Source organism: Camelus dromedarius, chromosome 12 (assembly GCF_036321535.1).
Source record: "Camelus dromedarius isolate mCamDro1 chromosome 12, mCamDro1.pat, whole genome shotgun sequence".
Lineage (NCBI taxonomy): Eukaryota > Metazoa > Chordata > Mammalia > Artiodactyla > Camelidae > Camelus > Camelus dromedarius.
In genome coordinates this window covers 56,478,805-56,499,569 of record NC_087447.1, presented here as the reverse complement: position 1 = coordinate 56,499,569, position 20,765 = coordinate 56,478,805, and the positions used below count along the sequence as shown (strand labels likewise).

General features: G+C 38.1%; 1 protein-coding gene across 20 annotated transcripts in view; it reads left to right on the top strand.

Moving 5' to 3' along the window:
- The window catches only part of DLG2 (discs large MAGUK scaffold protein 2), a 1,729,700-nt gene that overhangs the window by 1,272,935 nt on the left and 436,000 nt on the right, over positions 1–20,765 (top strand). For all 20 annotated transcript variants that reach the window (XM_031460460.2, XM_031460461.2, XM_031460455.2 and 17 more), the window contains 2 exons: positions 3,704–3,848; positions 6,070–6,208. In XM_031460460.2, the coding sequence (XP_031316320.1) occupies positions 3,704–3,848; positions 6,070–6,208 (284 nt within the window). The remainder of the gene's footprint in view (positions 1–3,703; positions 3,849–6,069; positions 6,209–20,765) is intronic.

Sequence of the window (20,765 nt, the reverse complement as noted above, 5' to 3'; positions counted from 1 at the left end):
AACAAACCCACTTCCGTGAAAAACATTTTGAAGACTTCAGCACAAAAGAGCACTTTCTGGTCCAGATCCTGTACTATTCTGAATTTTTTAAAAGACCACACAGAAGCCTCACCAACAGTACTCTAATTAAACTCATCAGTTCACAGATGTTTACAGGAAAATGCTCAGCGAAAATTCTTACCGAGAGTTCCTGTTTCCAGGGAAGAGAGATGGATGATGACAAAAGTAATAGTAACAAGAGTATGTAACCACTTTACATATGTCAATACATTTAAATCAGTAACCCTCTGAGGGGGTGATTATTATCACACCTATTTTGCAGATGTCAGAACTGAGGCTAGGTGGGTTAAGGAAGTTTCCCAAGGTCACACGGATAGGCAGTGCCAGGGCCAGGCTGAGTCCTGGCTTACATGACTCAAAAGCATATGCTCTTAATCACCACATTTTGCTGCCAAAATCGTACCACCTGTTTCAGAACTAAAATCTGTGTAAATTTTCCAACACTTCGTAGTCTCCAAATAGAAACTGACTGAATTACCAGCTATTTTAAACTACCAGTATTTCCCCTAGTCATCTCTCTTTTCTCACTCCTCACCTTCATCCTTTCCTCAACTTCTGTTTTCTGGTCTAAAGATTTTCCCGGTGGTCTGCAAGTCTGTGAAGGAAGTCATTCTCAGAAAACACACTTAAAGATAACATTTTCTGGGTTGTTTCAATGCCCAACTTAAAAATGGGGAAAGTGCAATTTAATAAGCACTGCCACATCTTTTATTTTCCACGGATAATCTGATGAGCTGTGTGCTTTCTGGACCCTGGGGAGAGAGGCAGTGAGCCCTTGTCAGAAACAGCTTTGTGCCACTTGCCATCTAATCCAGGTGGTTTCTAGCCTTCAGGGTCTTTATCCATTGGCTTATCATCCCCTCTGCTTATGCCAACAAACTCCTCTTCTCTTCTGTATTTTCAGTAGAGGTCTTTCTGGGGGGCATGGTCACAATATTCAGAGCCACCTTGGGTAACCATCTTTTAAGAGGAAACACCCATTTCCATACACATTTTAAACCATCGTATATGAGTGTTGTTTGTAAATATTCATTATCTAGGTACAAGTGGTACTGCTCTAAAAAAGTGATTAATCAAATATATAAGAAGGTTTTGAAGAGACAGATAAGCTACTTTCCATTTTGCTGACTTATTTTTTGACTATGTCAGCGTATTTGGCTGATGCAATATATTGTCACCACTGGATTAAGCAAGAACTGTGATGATTACTCAGCCTTTTTAACACTTAGGAATCCACACTACTTCTATATGTGAACTTGGAAAGAGACTCTGTTCTAAAGGAAGAAAGAATAGGTGATGTAAGCCTGAAGTTTCAATGAACCAATGCCCAAAGGCAGTCTCCTTTTCATCTTTTCAAGAGGACTGTGATCCAACTGATGGCTTTGCCACTTGGGGGCTGTGTGACCTCTTTGTTGCAATTTAATCTCTTCAGATGTCAGTTTTTCTCACCTGTAAAATGGGTCTAATTATTAATGTCTAACACATGGAGCTATACCGGGATCAATCATATGATTTATGTCAAAGTATATACATAGTACTTCCCCGATGTGTAACATCTAGGTGTTAAGTAAATGTTAACCCTTGTTATTGTTGCTATTGTCTCTGTTATTTCTCTGTCTAAAACCAAGGGCTGCCATCATGAGCTATGCTTCCCACACCTGTATTCCCTCTGCATTCCCACTCAGTATGGGTCTACTTTTCTATACATTCATTTCATAAACAACTACGTTCTATTGGAATGTGAGTTTCATGCAAGCGTGGGCAGTGTCCATCCGGAAGAAGCAGTATAGATGAGTAGTTAAGAGCATGCCCTCTGGAGCCAAACTGCCTGGCTTTGAGTTCTGCCTCTGCTACTCTTAAATCCCTGACTTTGGGCAAGTTTCTTAACCCCTTGGAGACATGCTTTTCTCATCTGTAAAATGAAGGTAATTATAGTAGCTAGCTCATAGGTTATCATGAGGTTTGATTGTGTTAATATATGTAAAATAATTTAGAATCATGCCTAATATGTATTAAGGCTGTATAAATATCTGCTGTGATTATGATTATCATTCTTATTGTTTATCACTGCATCTATAATATCTAGAACAGCGACTGACAGACACATAATAGGTAAGTGATAAATGTTTTATCAGTGAATGAACAAGTGATAGACACTGGAAATACAAAAGGATTTAAGAGAATATCACTTCTCTAGAAGAAAAATGTAAGAACCCATAGAGAGGCTTACAGCTTAATGGAGAACTCGTGGTCAGCAATCAGGTTCAGTTCCCTCCAGTTCCAGGGTCCCTAGCTTGGGCTACACCACCAAGGATTAACTGGTATATAGAGTTTATGTAACAACATAAGGCAAAAAAGGGAAAAAAAAGACAACACCAAAAGGTATTATATGACTAAAGTGCTAATTAGGTAGTACAGAGAATATGTAGGAATCCAATCTATTTTATTTATTTACACTTATATTACATTTATTTTACTTCCCTATCATTTCAGCAGAAACCAGCTAGAGAATTGCTCCATTAAAAAAAAAAAAAAAAAGAAAGGAGGGGGGAGCCAAAGAAGGCTAACTTAGGTCTTTAAAATACTTCCTGAATATTTTTAAACCATTTAAGAGAAGATTCGCAGAGCTCCACTGTAAGCCACTGCCATGAAGTAACAATGGCACTGGTGTCACAGGCTTTTCTGTCCAATAAAGAGGAGTTGCTGTTAAAGCCGATGGCAGTAAGGTTTTCTCGAACTTGTTCACCTGAAGAGGTCTGTGTTCCAACTTTAGCACTCTTTCCTTAGAAAACAGACTCACGTTAAACGATGATTTTTAAAGTGAGAAAAGCCAAGTTTAGTGAAGCAGTGGAATTCTCATCTAGTTGTGGTATAAGAGAAAAACGGGTTCATGGTTCCAGAGGGCACTTTGGGAATAGGTATCAGAAGCTTTATAATATTCATATAATTTGGTCCTGAGTTCGCTCTTGTGAATCATCCTGTAGAAGTCATTAAGTGGTGCGCAAATGTAGAAAAAGAATTATTGCAACATCATTCATAATAGAATAAAATTAGAAGCAAACTAAATGTGTTTTAGTTAAGAGATTAGTTAAATCATTATGTTATGGCCATGCAGCACAATGCTTTGTATAAAAGAAGATTCATATTGCTGAAGTATATTCATAATATAGGCAAATCGATGTTAAAAAGCAGGTTCCAAACAATGCATAATACAGTCACAACTATTTAAAAGAAATATATTCGTATAGGGAGGTTATGGATAATTTTTATTTTCTTCCTTTGTTTCTGTTTTCTTCAATGAATGTGTGTTACTTTTGTAATCGCAATCACCATAACACAAGAAAGACACCTTGACCACTTTGTTCCTTTTTCCACAAAGAGTATTTTGATTTCCATGATAATATATTGCTTCCTAAAAAAGACAAGAGCAACCTTGTTTTTTAGCATTAACTACTGAACCTTATCTGATTTGGCTAATGTCATTAATCCATCTAGACTGTTCAAGTATGACATAGGTACTGGACTGTAATTACTGCAATTTAATCTTTACATAAGGTCCTAATTTTGTATATCTTCTTGCCTAAATATTTCTCTTTGCCTGCAGAGATCTGGCTCTAATAATGATTTCTTTTTCCCCTTTCAGGTAAACAACTACAGTTTAGAAGAAGTAACACATGAAGAGGCGGTAGCAATATTGAAGAACACGTCAGATGTAGTTTATCTAAAAGTTGGCAAACCCACCACCATTTATATGACTGATCCTTATGGTCCACCTGATATTACTCACTGTAAGTACCACTCTCAGTGTCATCTTCGAATAGCATGCCAGATTTGCAAAATTGGAATTCTACAAAACTTGGCAAAGTCCTCTGCTTGCACCTTTACTCTTGTTTAGCTTATGGAAATACTTCAGGGGGATCCTGTGCTTTACTTCTTGATTGCCTTGGGGGCCTTACTAGGTTCACAGTTATAGAAAGGCTTACGGATGTGTGTCATGGACAGTGTCATTACAACAGCATAGGGGCAACATATTTTTAAAGGCTATTTCTGAAGCCCCTGAAGCATGGTAGCTCTCATGCCATAGTAGTCCCTCTTCCTAGTTCAGATCTATACAGTAGCAGAGCGGAAAAGAGGGACTGGCAAAATGAACTGAAGATGGCACTGTTCTTCTTCCTGGGGGAAAGGACCTTGCCCTCAAATGGTGAAACCATGATCCTTAATCACCATGATACTGTTGTTACCTTTACCTGAATGTGTTAGGTTGGCAGGGAAGCCAGAGAAAGTTGTCAGTAACTGTGGCAGGAGAGATGGGTTGGAAGTGCGGGTTTCTAGGGCAACAGTTAACTCTGAGATGCTGGGCTGGGTCCCCACAAAGTCACTGCTACAAAAGCCCCATGTTTTCTCCTTTTTTTAATTGGTCAGTAAGATGATTCTGTCTTTGGGGACTAGATTTAGAAGCAATTCATTTTTTGATGTGAGTTTAAGGGGCAGTTTCATCCACATCAATGTATTTGCTCAGTCTGAAATTTCAAGAAATCAGTTGTGAGATTGGGAACTCACAATGTCTTCAGGACCTGTCATTAATTAGTACTGTGGTCTTAAGCAAGTCATTTAACCTCTCTTAGACTTGGATGTTTCTCTTGAGAGAAATTTAAAGGTTGAAAATATATAATTTTGTTATCTGCTTATTACATTAGCTATTGCTTTTCTTAATGATGATTATAAAATGACTTACCCCCAAATACGTCTTTTTTTTTTTTCCAAGCAGGCAGTAAGCTGAGATCAGCCTTACCTTAGGATATGAAAGAGTTCTTCAAACCAGATAAATGTAGGAAAATCAGTCTTGAGGCTCTGTGAGCCTCTTCTAGAAGGGCCTATAAGGTCAGTGTCAACGATAAAAAAAGGGAGAGAGCAAAATTGCTGTGCAATTCAAGACATATGTATTGAGTAGTTTCAATATGTGCAAGACACCTTGTAAGGTAATATATGGGATACAAATCATGGCCCTCACTGAAAGGAAGGCTAATTTAGATATATAAACAGCAGCAATATTTGGCAAAATGAGAGGGAGGTATATGCCATGAGAGAGGTAAAAATAAATGTCCTTTGGGCACTCAAAGAAAAGGGGTATCACCTATCTTTGGAATATTAGAAAAATCTTTATGCAGAGGGTGGCAGTCAAATTTTGTCTTTAAGAATGGGTGAGATTTCAGTATCAGCGGTGAGGGAGGAGACAGGATTTGCAGGTAGCTGGTAAAGTGGAACAAAGGTACAGATTTGGGGAAGAACGGACTTTGTTTAAGGACCACAGGATGTGTGTAAGGTGGGGATATTGAAATGAGTCAACCTTGTAAGGATGGGGAAAGGGAGAATTTATAGTCAATACAATAGTGGCACTGGAGAGCACTTAAGCAAAAGAACACAGTGTGATCAGACCTGGATTTCTCAATGTATAAAATGGATTTTGGAGAGAGTAGGGGCAGGAGACCCAATTAGGAAGATTTTTCAGTCACCCAAAAGGGCCTACATTAGGGTGGAGGAACAGAAAAGAAAGGCCAGAGTTCTTAGCCTTTCTGGGATGGGAAGACAGCATGTTTGGGGATTAAAGTCTTATACAAGAACTTGCTCCAAAGAGCCTTCTGCTTTTGATGATTTGATAATAATTATATGTAAAGAATGTGAGCTCTGCAATTAGAAAGCTAACATTTTTATTTCAATGGAAAATTAATCATCGTTCTGAAAATGAGTGCTAGGTCTCTCCTCCAATTTTTCTCTTCATGTAATTACACTAACTGGGCTTACAGATAAAACTGTTACTACATCTTTTCAACCCTAAAGGTCACCATGTGCTAGTACATATTAAATGCAAACAAACAGCAACTCCCCCTGTTGAAGGACAAGGAAATTCTTAGCATGTAACAAAACCTTTCTAGTTTTAACAGAACTGTAGCATGACACATTGAATCACCCACTTAACAGATTTCTTTTCTTTTTTTTTTCACCCCTTAGCTTATTCTCCACCAATGGAAAATCATCTGCTCTCTGGCAACAATGGCACTTTAGAATACAAAACCTCCCTGCCGCCCATCTCTCCAGGAAGGTACTCACCGATTCCAAAGCACATGCTTGTTGAAGACGATTACACCAGGTCAGATATACTTACTGCTTAATTGGGTTTGTGATCATTACTGGGAAGAAATTGGGTTTGCCCAACATGGCCACTGTTGATTCTGCACCATTCAAACCTGTTATAGTCTTACCTCAAGTGGAAATCTGCCCAGACTTGTAAACATGTGTCATTGTCCCTTGTTGGAAGCAAATCCACAAATTCTTTCTGGAGACATAACACACGCATATCCATCGCTTTTCAATTTATTAGGACTTTCGATACCTAACGCTATTTGAGCTTCACAGCAGTACTGTAACATCGGTATTATTACTCAGAGAAGGTGGAGTTGAGGTTCAAAAAGAAGGAAGTAGCTTACCCATATTACGTATGTGGTTAGTGAAAGAGTCAGAACTGAAAAACCCTGGGGTTTTTTTTACTCTAAATTCCGTGTTCTTGCTTTCAATGGCCACCCCCAATTCAGTGGAACTGGGGAATCAGCCAACCCTCCCCCGAGTGCAATAACTACAAGTGGAAAGGAAAAGAGTGAAATTAACTCCAAATGGTTTGAATTTAATATATCTCATTAGTCCCAAGGGGGGAACAGGGCAGGATTTTAGGACAGAGCCCAGAACCACATTGCTAATCCCACAAAGTAAAACCAAATTTAGCCAACATGCCTCTGACAAAGTCAGGTCTGACAGTTCAGAGAAGAGCAACATAGTTTACTTCATGGTCACCGGTAAGGACTCAATAAATAATGGATGTTGAGCGAATGAATGAATGAATGAATGGGTGGATAAATCATAAGAGATGTACTTTTTTTTCTTTTTTACCTTTACATGTTTTTGCTCAAGTAATATATGTTCATTGCATTTGGTGAAGTAGTGCAAAGATGTTCAAGAAACAAAAATCTCCCCCAAACTCCCTCCAGCACAACCTGTCTTGAGGCTCCCAGTGTGGCATTCTGGCTTGAACCTTTCATACCTTCTCTGTATTCATACAAACATGTACAAATGCAATCTCAGATATAGATGGGGCTTGACACTGTTTTTACAAAATAAGTGTGTATTTTACACATTGCTTTGCAACTTGCTTTAGTCAGTGAGGACCACTTTTGCCCAGAATGACATTACATATAGATTCCATTACACGTCTTTTCTGAAAGTGTTTGCGTGTAAAGAGGATAGAGATGCAGTCTTTGGCTTTTGTGTGCTGCCTGTCTAATGAAGTCAGTTGTCAGCCTTTAAAAAAGTTGACTCTCTTTAAAAAAGAGACTTCCTGCTGCTTGACTTTCCTCACTGGTGCCCGTGTATGCTTTGGTCTTTTCATTCCTTTGCTATTTCTTTTTAAACGATTAAGCATTTTCCATTTATTTGGCAATTTCAGGTTTGCTGAAGTGGCTTGTTACATCTTTAGCCAAGGAATGGAATGTTTAGATGCTGCAAATGTGCATCTGTGGTTTAAATCAAATATAAACCTCTTCCTATGCTGAAATGCCTAATCTCTGTGCTCTTAATTAAAATGGTGGCTGCAGCAAAGATAATCCTCATGGTTCTCTAAAGATTGTATAAAATAAGCACCTTTATTCACCAGAGCAATAATGTATTTGCTTTCCTCCTATAGCTAATATTTGATAAAGATTTTAATTTGAAAATGTCATTTTATTTTACTAGGCCCCACAGTGAATTAAAATTTTTTAAAGTTCTTTATGGTCCAAGCCCTTTGCTAAATGCTGTACTTAAGCTATCCACTTAATCCTCCCCAAAACACAGAAAGAAGAGCTTTCATACCCATTTTAGAGATGTAGAAATTGAAGCTCAGAGAGGTTAAGGAACTTGCTTGTGGTCACACAGCTTTTAAGTAGAGAAACTGGGTGCCTTACAAGCTTTAAAATTCCAGCTAGGAAGAAACATTTTAATTTTCTCCTTATTTTTAAAATGAAAACCAAGTCATATAAAACTGTTCTCGTCATAGAAATATGTGGCTAGAAAGGGATCCAAGAGTTTTGATGGTTTCTAAGGACAGCTGGATCCAGTCTGAGACCTACTTCTACCACTGGCTAACAGTGTGACCTTGGGCAAATCTTTTAACTTCTACAAGCTTCAGTTTCTTCATCTTTACAATGGGAATAGTAACCAGATCTTTCTCAGTAGGTTGTTGTAATGATTAAATGAAATAATACATACAAAGAACTTACAGCGGAGCCTCATATATAATTAATATTAAATGAGTATTATCTATTTATTATAAGTATACTCATTATAATTCTTAATCCACCTAAGATGGCTTTTGGAATATTTTAGATGGTGTCCAAGGAAAAGAGTCCATCTCTTCGTACAGTGACATGCCTCAGTCCCTTACTTCTTGCCTGTTCTCTGGCAGGACAATCTTAACATTGCATAAAGTCTTCTGAATGGCTAATGCCTGGGAAATGTGTGAAATCAATTATATCAGTTTACACACACACACACACACACACACACACACACACACACACACACACACACACACCTCCCACGCTCTCTCACCACCACTGGCTCTTCTCACAGGTGCTCTGTGCTGTAAGGCATCACCATAGGTCTCAGAGATATGTGTTCAGAGGTTAATTCACTGCCTCATTCATACCCATTGTATACTTCCTACTCAAAGGTGGGCCCTGCGCTAGGAATGCAAAATTAAATAAGAAACAGCATCTCTTAAGAACTGTCAAATTGGGACAAAAACATATGTGAAGCCAGTGGATTCTCCAGTACCTGTTCCCTGATTATGCAGATCCCCTCCATGCAGTTTTCTATAAAGCCTATCTTCATTTTATTTTAATCTTGAGCTTTTATATTTTGTATTCAAAATGCCAGTTCTTTTGTGGTACTCAATGGCAGTTACTTAATATATCCTTACCTAGAAAATTAAAAGTTGGCAACTTTATTTTATATCAGTCCTCATTTTGTAAATGTAAAATTTCTGTAAAGTCCCAAAGTGTGGGAACTACTAACAGAAACAAAATTAGATCAGTTCAATGAAGTGATTGCTCTAGCAGAATTCCCCAGCACTGGGCACTTAGTAAGTATTTATAAATGATTTTTTTTTAATTGAAGTGAATGCCACAGGAACAGCCTATTGCATCAAATAAAGTTTTAAAGAGGAGATAACTGTAGCATTTGAGCTTGAAAAAATGTGCATTCATCAGAGTCAAGAGATGAGGAAGGGCGTTCGTGACAGGAGATAGCACGTGCGTGCTCGAGGAGGAAGGTGAAATAGAGTAAAATGAATACATCTATTATAGTTTGACCACAAGGCTCATAAGGGAAAATAGTACCTACCTTTAAATTATCCTTATATTTCTAGCCTTTCTCTCATATGCAACCTAGTTGTAAGTCTAGTCTACTACATAGAGTAGTAAGAATAAAAGGATTACTACTATGTGCCATGAACACTGAGTGCTTTAATATATATTATTGGACCTATATTATTTATATGGTATTCTTGCTTTTACAGCTATCGAAAAATGAGTTTAAGTAATTTTCTTATGTCCCACAGCAAGCAAATAGCAGAATCAAAATTTAAATTCAGGTCAGTCTATCTTCAAAGTCCTTATCCCCACCCCACCCCCTACTCACCATCTCATGCAGTCTCTTTCCATGGAAAAATGTTGGGTAAAGAGGACTGGGCTTGTATCAGGAGACTGGTCCTACCACTTACCACCTAGATAATCCTAAACAAGCCATTTAATCTTCTGAGTCTTGATTTTTCTTATTTGTAAATTTGGGGTAAAGGGTCTTCTAATTCCTCTTGGAATTGTAAGGTTTTTATATGATGGTATGTGTGAAGGTTGTCATCTTTAGAGGGCTGTATAAGATTATTATCCTATTATAGTAGCTTATATTTGGGGCCTACTTTTTAATTTTTCTAAAATAGTAAATCAAGGGAATGAATCTTTAATGATGAGACTTGGGCTGATGGGGATACACTTCTGTGAAATGGGAACCTTCCAACAAACTATTAGATTATGTCAAATTGATAGTCTTCTGTTCTGTATCCTCATAATATCTTTGTCTGTTATAAGAAATATTTGCCTATTTTCCTGACTCATATTCACTTTTTCTGGGGAAATACAGTAAGAAATTTTGAAATAATTTTGATTAGAAGAATACCTAAATGACTTACCTGGAATTTTTTTAGAAAATCCCTTTCTTACTGTTTAAGGAAATGTGTACCTGAGTAAGCTGGGAGATTTTATTTTTCCATTAATTTATAGAAAGGAAGCATAAACAAAAAGACCTTGGATAAAATTCTCTTAGTAGAAAGCCTACTGACTCCCCTATAAATCAAAATTATTACCCTGTAAACACCCTGTCTTCAACTTTTGGGAAACAAAGCTATTACAGAGATGCTGAGATGTTTTTCGGCTCACTGAATTATAGACTATCAGAGCCGGAAGGGCCATAAATGACCATAGAGGCTAATATTCCTCCATTTGGTGTATAAGAAACACAAGGCCTAGCGTGATTTGTTGTCTGCCCGTCAGTCCCGTAACTTGGAGTAGAAGAATCAGATATAGAACCCACGACCTCAAACACACAGTCCAGTGCTCTTTCTGTTTCTCTAAGCTGATTTTTTTTTTTTGGATGGAGTTAGAAGGTAACAGTTACAAAAAGCTATAATCAACAATGCTCACCTGTGAGGAGTGCCCACTTTGTACATTACCTACAACTATGGATTCCCTCTCTACTCAGCCAAGTCTTCCCTGATCACCCAGAAGAGATGCAAACCACACACCCTCACCGTCTGGCTACATATTCTCAGGATACACAAACAAATCATCCAAACTAAAATGAATCCCCCAAAATTGAGGGTGCAAAGTAAAACTTCTCTTTAAAGATGTGGGGGCTTAATTTCCTGAGTTATGAATGTGATAAATGCCATTATGAAAGCCAGGGACCTAACCTATCGGCTGTGAGCCATCTATTTCCCAGTGATAGAAACCAAGTTCACCTGGCCCTGAACTTACTATACCCAGATGTCTTTCCAACTGGCTCCATATAATGTTCCCTCATGTAATTTGATCAAAAAGCAGAAGCTAAATAAAGCCTTCAAGGACCACTCCAAATTATGACTCTTGATAGTCACAGTATGACTCCCTTATTACTAACCAGATACAACCCATTCAACTAGTCTCCCTCCACTCCACTCTCGCCAAATACTAGAACAGTGGCTTACTGGAAATAGTATCTAAAGTGTGTTCCAGTTCTTTTCTCATTCATTCATTCATTCACTCATTCAGTGAATACTCAGGCTTCTACCATGTGTCAAGCACAGTTATTAGCAACAAAATTACAATCATGAACAAACCAAACAAGGCTCCTTCCCTTATGGACTTCAGTTCTAGTGTGTTGAATAGGAGATATAGAGATAAGAGAGTTTCAGATAAATAAGTACCATAAAGAAAATAGTATGATAATGCCATAGACACTGTTGGGGAAGACGGCAATATTAAGTCGGATAACCAGGGAATGTCCCTCTGAGGAGATAGCATATGAGCTGAGACCTGAATAAAAAGTGGGGAAAAGTGATATAAAGATCAGAGAAAGAACCTTCCAGGAAGAGGAAATAACAAGCCAAAGTCCCTGAGGCATTAATAAGTTAGGTGTGTTCCAGAAATATAAGGAAGCCCAGCTTGGCTGGAAGGAGATGAGCTAATGGGAACATAGCAGCAAATTAGGTTGGAGAAGGAGTCAGGAGCCAGATGATGTAGGGCTTTGTAGGTAATACTAGAGAATGTAGGTTGAATTTTAAGTGCATTGAGAACCAGAGAGAAGTAACCAGGAGAATGAGATTATCTGACTCATGTTTTATAAAAGAAAAACCTCTGACTGGTGTGTGAAGAAGAGGAGGGACCACTGAAGAAACGAGGGGAGAGACTCTGACAGCCAGGGCTGGAAGGACAGGTAGCGGTGGAGGAGAAGTGGGGAGGAGGGATCCGAGCTGCGTGGCAGGGCTAGATGCAGCAGCCGAGCGCCACGGGAGGAGCCGGTCTGCTTTAGTCAGGTGACTTTCCTGTGGCCTTTTCTATACTTGTTATCAGCTATGCCGTGATCTTTCAGGAACAGCATAAGTGTTTGCCACTGTTGTTAATTTTTTTTCCTTTGGTGTTTAACTTTGTGGATCAGAACTAATTAGAGGTTAAACAACTGTTTCTCAAATATTTCTACCCACATGCCCTTAGGCCTTGAAAAAGAAATTTGTTCTCCTCAGGATTTGGGGCAGAATGTGAAGCTTTCTGTGCAAGCATGAAACAGGCAAATCTTAGATTTTGTCATAAAAGCATGGGAAATATCTTTGTTTGCATTCATGTGAAACTATTTTTATTACAAATTAAATTATTTTCATCCAAAATCTTAAAATAACAACAAGAAACCAGAAAGTAACATACCAGAAAGGTTTCTGGGGATACTAAGTCCCTGTCAAATACCACAAGCCCCAGGGTGCAGATGAATACCCACATTTGAGAAGCACTGAGCTAAGTTACAGAAACACGTCAGTTATTAAGTCTGTGTTGTTGAGACAGCCCCTTAATTATGTCTCAAGGCTTATGGTCTCCGTGATGGACCGTTTCTCAAAGGATCAGACAACAGTTTCCATCAGAGTGAAGTCTGGTCATGTTCTAGCGTCTTTTTTTTATTGAGGTATAGTCAGTTTACAGTGTTGTGTCAATTTCTGGTGTACAGCGTAAGAGTTCAGTCACACATACACAGGCATATAGTCCTTTTCATACTCTTGTTCCTTATAGGTTACTATAAGATATTGAATATGGTTCCTGCGATATACAGTAGAAGCTTGTTGTTTATCTATTTTATATATGTTAGGAAGTATCTGCAAATCTCGAACTCCCAATTTATCCCCTTCTCATCCTGTTTCCCGCTGGTAACCATAAGTTTGTTTTCTGTATCTGTGAGTCTGTTTCTGTTTTCTAAGTAAGTTCATTTGTGTCCTTTTTTTTTTTTTTAGTTGCCACATATGAGTGATATCATATGGTATTTTTCTTTCTCTTTCTGGCTTACTTCACTTAGAATGATGATCTCCAGGTCTATCCATGTTACTGCAAATGGCATTATTTTATTCTTTTTTATGGCTGAGTAGTATTGCACTGTATAAATATACCACAGCTGCTTTATCCAGTCATCTGTTGATGGACATTTAGGTTGTTTCCATGTCTTTACCCTCTCTTCTTTTTAATTTGTATTTACTGACTTGAAACCATTTCTGGGTAAACTGAAAGTTCCTTCTTTTGACACAGGAAATAAATCTTTTTAAATGCCTTTAACCAAGTATAGGAGAAAAGAACTGGGAATGTCCTGGGCAGGCAACTATGCCTGCTTTCAAATCGGGGCCCGGCTCACACAGTGATGAGGCCGGTGTGCCCTGGAGCTGCCCTGCTCAGGGTCCTGCCTTGACTGCTTCCTAGCTGTGTGACATTGACCAGGTGACATAACTACCTTTTGCCTCAGTTTTCTCACGTGTAAAATGAGCAGAATAATATTTCCCACCTCACAGGCTTATTATTTCCAATAAACGAGTTAATGCATGTGAAGTTCTTGGGAAAAAGTAAGCACTTGATAAATGCTGTTATTAATACTACTTAAAACAAAGATTCAAGGTGAACTACTCCACCAAATCATTTTTTGGTGGAATGGAAATGTAGCCAGCGTTACTCAGATACTCAAACAAAATTGACATACATATTTTTCAACTAATTCATATTGCAGAGAACCTTAAACATTATATTACAGGAAGTCTTATAGTATTAATGCTTTATTAATGATCTTTCTTTTTATTAATACAATGAGTATCAACTACCATCTACGCTGAAAATATAGTATTCAGTGGAGTTGAATATGATGAAAACTAGACTATCAGTCTGGCCTGTGTGGCTAAATACAGTTATCCTCTGTGTAATTTATTGATTTTGCCCCCACTTTATAGTACCGCTCAACAACTAATCTCATGAGCTTTTCCCTCAAAGATATTCTGCAAAACATGGCATCGGACTCCTCATAGCCTCTGTAAAGTGCATGATAAAACTTAACCACGTCAGAGATTCCCAGTGATGTCTCTAGATTACCTGTTTTGCTCTGTGCTGTATACTTGATTTCTGCTGCATGAAGTCGGGTACTGTTGTGTCTCTTTTAAAGCAAAGTATAGTTGGGTGGGGGGGCCGAGCAGGTGAATAGGGCAAAACAAGTGAGACAGATGGAGGATAAACCATTCAATGGAAGCCTCAAGGGGAGTTTTCTCTTTATTGCTGGTGGCCCCACATAACCATTTAGGTTTACTTACATAAACTTTGAGGCGTGATTGATAGAGCTCTCCTGTTAGAAACAGAGGGAGTGAGCATGCTAATGGGAAGCTGACAAATCTTAATTAAAGGAGGATATCCAAACATGTATTGGAAAACATGTTATGCTGCTGTTTGCTGTCAGGGAAGTGAATTTAATGATAGGAAGAATGAAACAGTAATGGGATTTTGAGACTGTCTTGTATAGATATTTGTCATTTTGCATGTACCTAATAAATTATCCAGGCATAAACACACAACACTAGGCCTTATAATTTTATGGAAGATGGTTATTGCACATCTATGGCTATTATCATTATAGATGTGAAATTCAAATAGATAGTTGTTTAATCAATGCTGCATTACATTTTAATAGAGTGAATTCATCCTTGGCTTCCAGGGCTGGTTGAGACAAAAAAGGATTAATGGTGGGTGATGGTGAATTTTGGAGGGACCACTGTAGAAGCAATCAACTATTCATTGACCCCAGGCCCTTTACATTGCAAGTTAACTGCTATCACCACCAAAATGTGCAGCTTATTTCTGGCCCTTACCTGTGTGACATTGAAACAGGGGGTATATTATAACTTAAAACAAGTAGGCTTAGCCTCTTCCTCTAGGAGTTTATTTTCACATCCATGTGTCAGTAAAGTAATAGTAGACTGAAGACAGCTGATTCCTAATTGTCCACATATGAGTGTATCCTTGGAAAATTATTCTATTCCTTGCCCCTTTTATTGCTTTATAGACCTCTTTAATGGTTTCTTTCCAGTAAGTTCTATTTATTATTTTCCCTAAGCATAAAAGTAATGTGTATTTGTAGAAAAGTTACAAAATAACTAAAATATTTTTTTAAAAACTCACACTGCAGAGAGATAGTCATTATTTATATATATATTTCCACTAAATTTTTTCTCCATATATAGTAAGTAGCAAAACTGGAATTTGAACACAGTTCAGTCTGGCTCCAGAATCCATGTCCTTGACTTTGCTGGTAAAGGTCATGCAGCTGGTGTATAACAGGATCAGGACACAAACTAACTCCATAGTCTGCCTCTTTCTGCTGTACTGCATGGGTTGCATTATTAGTTTTAAGATTTCTAGAATTTTCTCTGTGCTTCAAATTAATCTCTCTCTGGTTTTCCTTTTATCCATAAAGGTAGAACTGAACTTTTATATCATTGCTTCCTCCAGCAATATTTACAGCCTGTTCAGGGAGGGCAATCAGGTTTTCTCAAAAAAGAAGGGAGGCCTTCTGGATGGTGCCCTACTGGGTGGGGTCAGTCCTGCTGTTCCGGCTATGACACCAGACCCCAGATGGTTGTCTTAATGAACGTCCTCAGTCCTCATGAAAGAACTTAGCAGTCCCTGTGAGTGTATGTGCCTCTGTGTGTCAACATTTAAATATCAACCCTCATTCTAGATTTTTTTAGTTAGACCAACCTTGAAGTAGAACAAGGTGAGTCCTTTATTACATAGGCTGTGTCCTAAATGGAAATGCTGTCAACTGATCCGTTAGAGCTTGATATTTTGTTTTATGTTTTTTTCCTTCTAATCTTTTTCTAAAGTCTCATTTACCACGTTGAGACAGGGGATGAGGCAGAATGAAATAAATGTGACAGCCAGAGATTTCAAAGCCAATTATGTGGGTCCTGGCTCTGAATTTATAACAGTACTGGTAAACCCTGATACTGTCCATTACAGCCCAGATGCTTTCCTGTTTCTCCTTTAGTTCCTCTAACACCATGCAAAAGGAGCAGAGTGATGTTATTATACCTACATAACAGATTGAGAGTCTGAGGCGGTAGAGATGCCATAATTTCCCCATTTTCCCCTACAACAAGTAGAGAGTAAGAGGCAAATCCAAAACCCGGAATCTAGAGCCAGGGTGGCATCTTGGTGAAGAGCTCAGATTTTGGAGTCAGAATAACTCTGGGTTCACCACTTACTAGCTGTTTGACCTTGGATGAGTTACATAAACTCTCTGTGCCTGTCTCCCCAATTTTCCCTCTTTCATGAGTTATTATTAGGATTAAATGAAGTAATCTATGTAAAACACTTGGGACAGAGCCTGGGACAAAATAAGCTGCATTCAGATTTGCCATAATTATCATTATCATTATTATTATTAGCTTTGACCTCTAGTCCAGGGCACCATGGTGATTATAGGACAGGGTACAGTTATGATGATAGCAGTGCTGGTTGCGGATGGTGGAATGAGATTAGTGAGTAAAGAGGAAATATGCTTCCAGTAAGCCTCATAAAACATAGATTTATACTTGCCTTGAAAGGGCAGATTTTGAGACTTTATGTTCATTTAGTCATGTTTCCTTTTACATTTCCATTTCTTTAAAAAAGACATAGAGCGATCCTGATTAAGAAGACTTTATTCAAAACCAAGCCTACACATTAAAGTTATATGAAAAGTCTAAGTGTTAAAGAAACTGATTTTTAATTCAAAAACTCTAAAATTAAAAATTCTATGGGGGAGGGTGTGGCTCAGTGGTAAGAGTACGTGCTTAGCATGTGTGAGGTCCTGGGTTCACTCCCCAGTACCTCCACTGAATTAGTAAATAAACAAACAAACAAACCCAATTACCTCCCCCCCAAATAAACAAAAGTAAATAAATAATTTTTTTAATTCTAAAATATTAAGTAAACACAAATATATACTTTCCCAAATGCTCTGATTTATGACGCAGGCGTCATTAACACTTTTTATGTAAATGCAGTGATTCCTTTTGCATAGCTTCACGATTTGAGCACAGAAATCAGTTTTATACACAGCAGCACCTCTGGTGAGACTTCCCAGTTCCCAGGGGTAGCATTAATCCCATAGCTTCACCGTATAACATGAGATTGGACCAGGCGTGGTTGGATAAAGTTTCACACACAGTATATATCCAAATCCCTGTAATGCTGAGTGTAGTGCTAATAAGATTATGCTGAATTTAAAGTCATGAGAACTAAAGGAAGCTTTGTAGGAGTTGCAAGCGAGAGAGGGGCTCATGGTGTGGTTGTGGTCTCCCCAGCTAAAGCAAAGTAGGACCTTCCCGAGAACCACTGTGCTGTGCAGCTTAGAGAGAAGTACTTAGTTAAATCCTGCTTATAAAAATTAAATTTTATGTATCTCAGTGGTGAAATAATGAAGAGTAGTATTTCTTACCTTCCCTTGAAAAAAAGAACTTACCAGTTATACTCTACAGATACTAGCATTTATCAGCTGAATATTATCAAGTCAAAAAATTTTGAGCAATTCTATAGTACTGAAAGAGATAATGCAATTTAAAATGTGACTGATTCCTTCATAACTTTCTCAGAAAGAACTGGTCTACTGTCTAAAACTGGTTCCAAACTCTCACAACCAAGCGGTCACCTGTGAAACCTTTGTAAACACAAGAGTCCGGAGTCCCACCCCAGATCTACCAAATCTGTGTGTCCAGGGATAGCACTGTGGTGTTAGTACTCAAAACAGAACAAAAACCCTCACAGGTCATTCTGATGCAGGCAGGTGTGGGAACCACTGGCTTAAATTCATTATGTCTTTGACTTCAGAAAAATCGTGTCATCGAAAATAAAAGCAAAATGGAGCACAGTAGAAGAAAACATGGTCAGGCATTTCTCCCATCAGATAAGTTTTTATAAAAACATTAGGTGACCCTAAACTACTGACAATATTAGTGACCCCGTGCAAAGAAAGGGCATTGCTCCTGAGAAAGTTTCCAATCACAGAATTTGTTCAGTGGTGTTAAGATTTTATAATTAAAAGTGCTAGCTATTTAAAGACACCTTTAAGGTGTGCATTTTACTCTATAAACACACACTCTTTTAAAAATATCACGTGACTTTATTTTCTTTAAATCAAATGACGTCTGATAGTACTTCTTACCTACTTCTCTAAACCCTCCCTGAACATCAATCTTTTAGGGGCTCAGAGTTTTGGCGAACAAAAACTTGGAAGAGAGTTTCTTCAGGAAAATTCTGCTTTCCCTCTTGTATCACAAATCTCCAGTGAAGCAAAATTGAATATGAGTTTATTGCTATGACAGAATATCTGCTTCAAGCTTGGGGACGAAAAAACATATTAAAGTTCCAAACCAAATTAATATTTCAATAAATTATTCTAACCCTCTCTTTTATTATTTACATTGCTTCAGGAAAAAACAGGTTATGTTAGTCAAATTCGGAACTGCCTACTCCCTAGTCACTACTTCCCTTTTCTATGAGATGCCTGTTTTTACAAAGGAATCTTAGGTACTTCTAGGTCCATTAAATACACAGCTACCACCTCACAGCAGACCAGGCAATGTCCTTATGGCTAAATGCATATTTGAGTGAAGAATAACTGTTGATCGTCTTACAGACCTGTCACACATGCCAAAGGCAGGAAAGTAGAGGCTGTGGGGAAGTGAATTGAGAATTTTTTCCAGAAATATATGTTACTTAACATTTCATTTACTTTTTTTTTAATTGAAGTATAATCAGTTGCCAATTTCTAGTGTACAGCACAATGTCCCCGTCATACATATACATATATATATTCATTTTCATATTCTTTTTCATTAAAGGTTATTATAAGATATTAAATATAATTCCCTGTGCTATGCAGAAGAAATTTGGGGTTTTTTAATCTGTTTTTATAGAGAAAGGTTAAGCCAGAAAGAGAAAGAAAAATACCATTATGATATCACTCATATGTAGAATCTAAAAAAAGAAAAAAAGAGGACACTAATTAACTCATCTCCGAAAAAGAAGCAGACCCACAGACATTGTGAATAATCTTATGGTTACTGGGGGAAACAGGGTAGGAAGGGATAAATTTGGGAGCTTGAACTGAGAGTTCTAATCCCACTTCCACACCCATATTAGGCTGCCACCAAACTGCCTTGGGTCTGTTGTGTGTAGCTGGATGCTCTTTGTAGGAACCCATTGATCTAGGTGCCTCAGCAAACACAAGAGATTGAACAGTGCACACAGCTACCACACACACTATGGCAAATTCTTACCTTGCTTTACATTTCTCTACTTAGTAGTTTTCGGTGCAATATTGCATAGTGAATGTTAGAGTCAAAACAAACTTGCATTCACATCTCGATTTGACCATTCCCTTGTTAGTATCACCTTATCCCCTCTGAACTTCAGTTTCCTTATCCAAAAACTATAGGTAACATCCACTGTGAAAGTTTGAAAGTTTGTTGCTGTGAAGATTGAAAGTGATGATCTGTATGACCAAATAGTGACAGACAAATCTGAGGATTCTCTGTTATTACTTGAATAAACTTACATTCAACCATTTTCCTTCCCTACCCCACCACTCCAGAAATCCAATTCCAGAGCTTAGGCAAGTCATGTAGATTCTGCAGAATGTTTCACATGAAGACAAAAGAGAAGATTGTAGGATGACTTTAAGCTCTACATTCTGTATTCCACCCTGCTGGCATTCAGGTATCCTGAACTACACAAGTTCTTGACACAAGCCTGTGAAGTCCACTAGCTCTTTGATGTTTTGACCCCTACTTTTCACTGTGTCTTTTTTTTTTTTTTAATTATAACCCGTATGTACTTTTGCTGCCCGATACCCATCTTAGCTGTGATCAGAATGTATTGTTCTAAAATTTCTCCCATCCGCTGAATCTCTTCCAGAGTGATTAGATTTGGTAGATGGAAGGTTCAGCTCTACTGATAATCTTAAAAAGAAAGAGAAAAAATTTCCTCTATCTGGTTTCCTTATTGCTGTATCTTCATTTCAATAGTTCATTTAAAAATAGCTTTCACTTCCATTGGATATACTGGCCTAGTTGGGGTTTCCCCAAAAAAGCAGTCTTCTCTGCATCCTCCTGATGGGCCAGGAGTCCTCTTTGCAGATGGACTTCAAGGCCCATTATTTCATCCCTCTATGTGTTTTGCGCTCTTACTCAACCTGCTGGAAATACCTTGGCCGACAGTATACAAGGAGAGATTTCTTACTGAAAAGTCCTCAGAGCATGAGCAGGAGGGCCATACGTATGATTGTCCCAAAAATGTGTTTGGCAGGGAGGGAGAGGAGGTTTGGGAAACGGTGGGAATAGTCTGGTGACTGTTGGCTGAGTTTGGCCATTGTCAAGCATTCTGATAAGTCATTCGGATTTTTTTTTCTATTAATTTTCACAGTAGTTGTCACGTGCTCTCTGTCACAATTGTACAAGACTAAAAATCGTAACTTGAAATCTGCACAGCTACTAGGTAGGAGAGTTGAGACTCAAACTCTCTGTGTTACCACCTAGA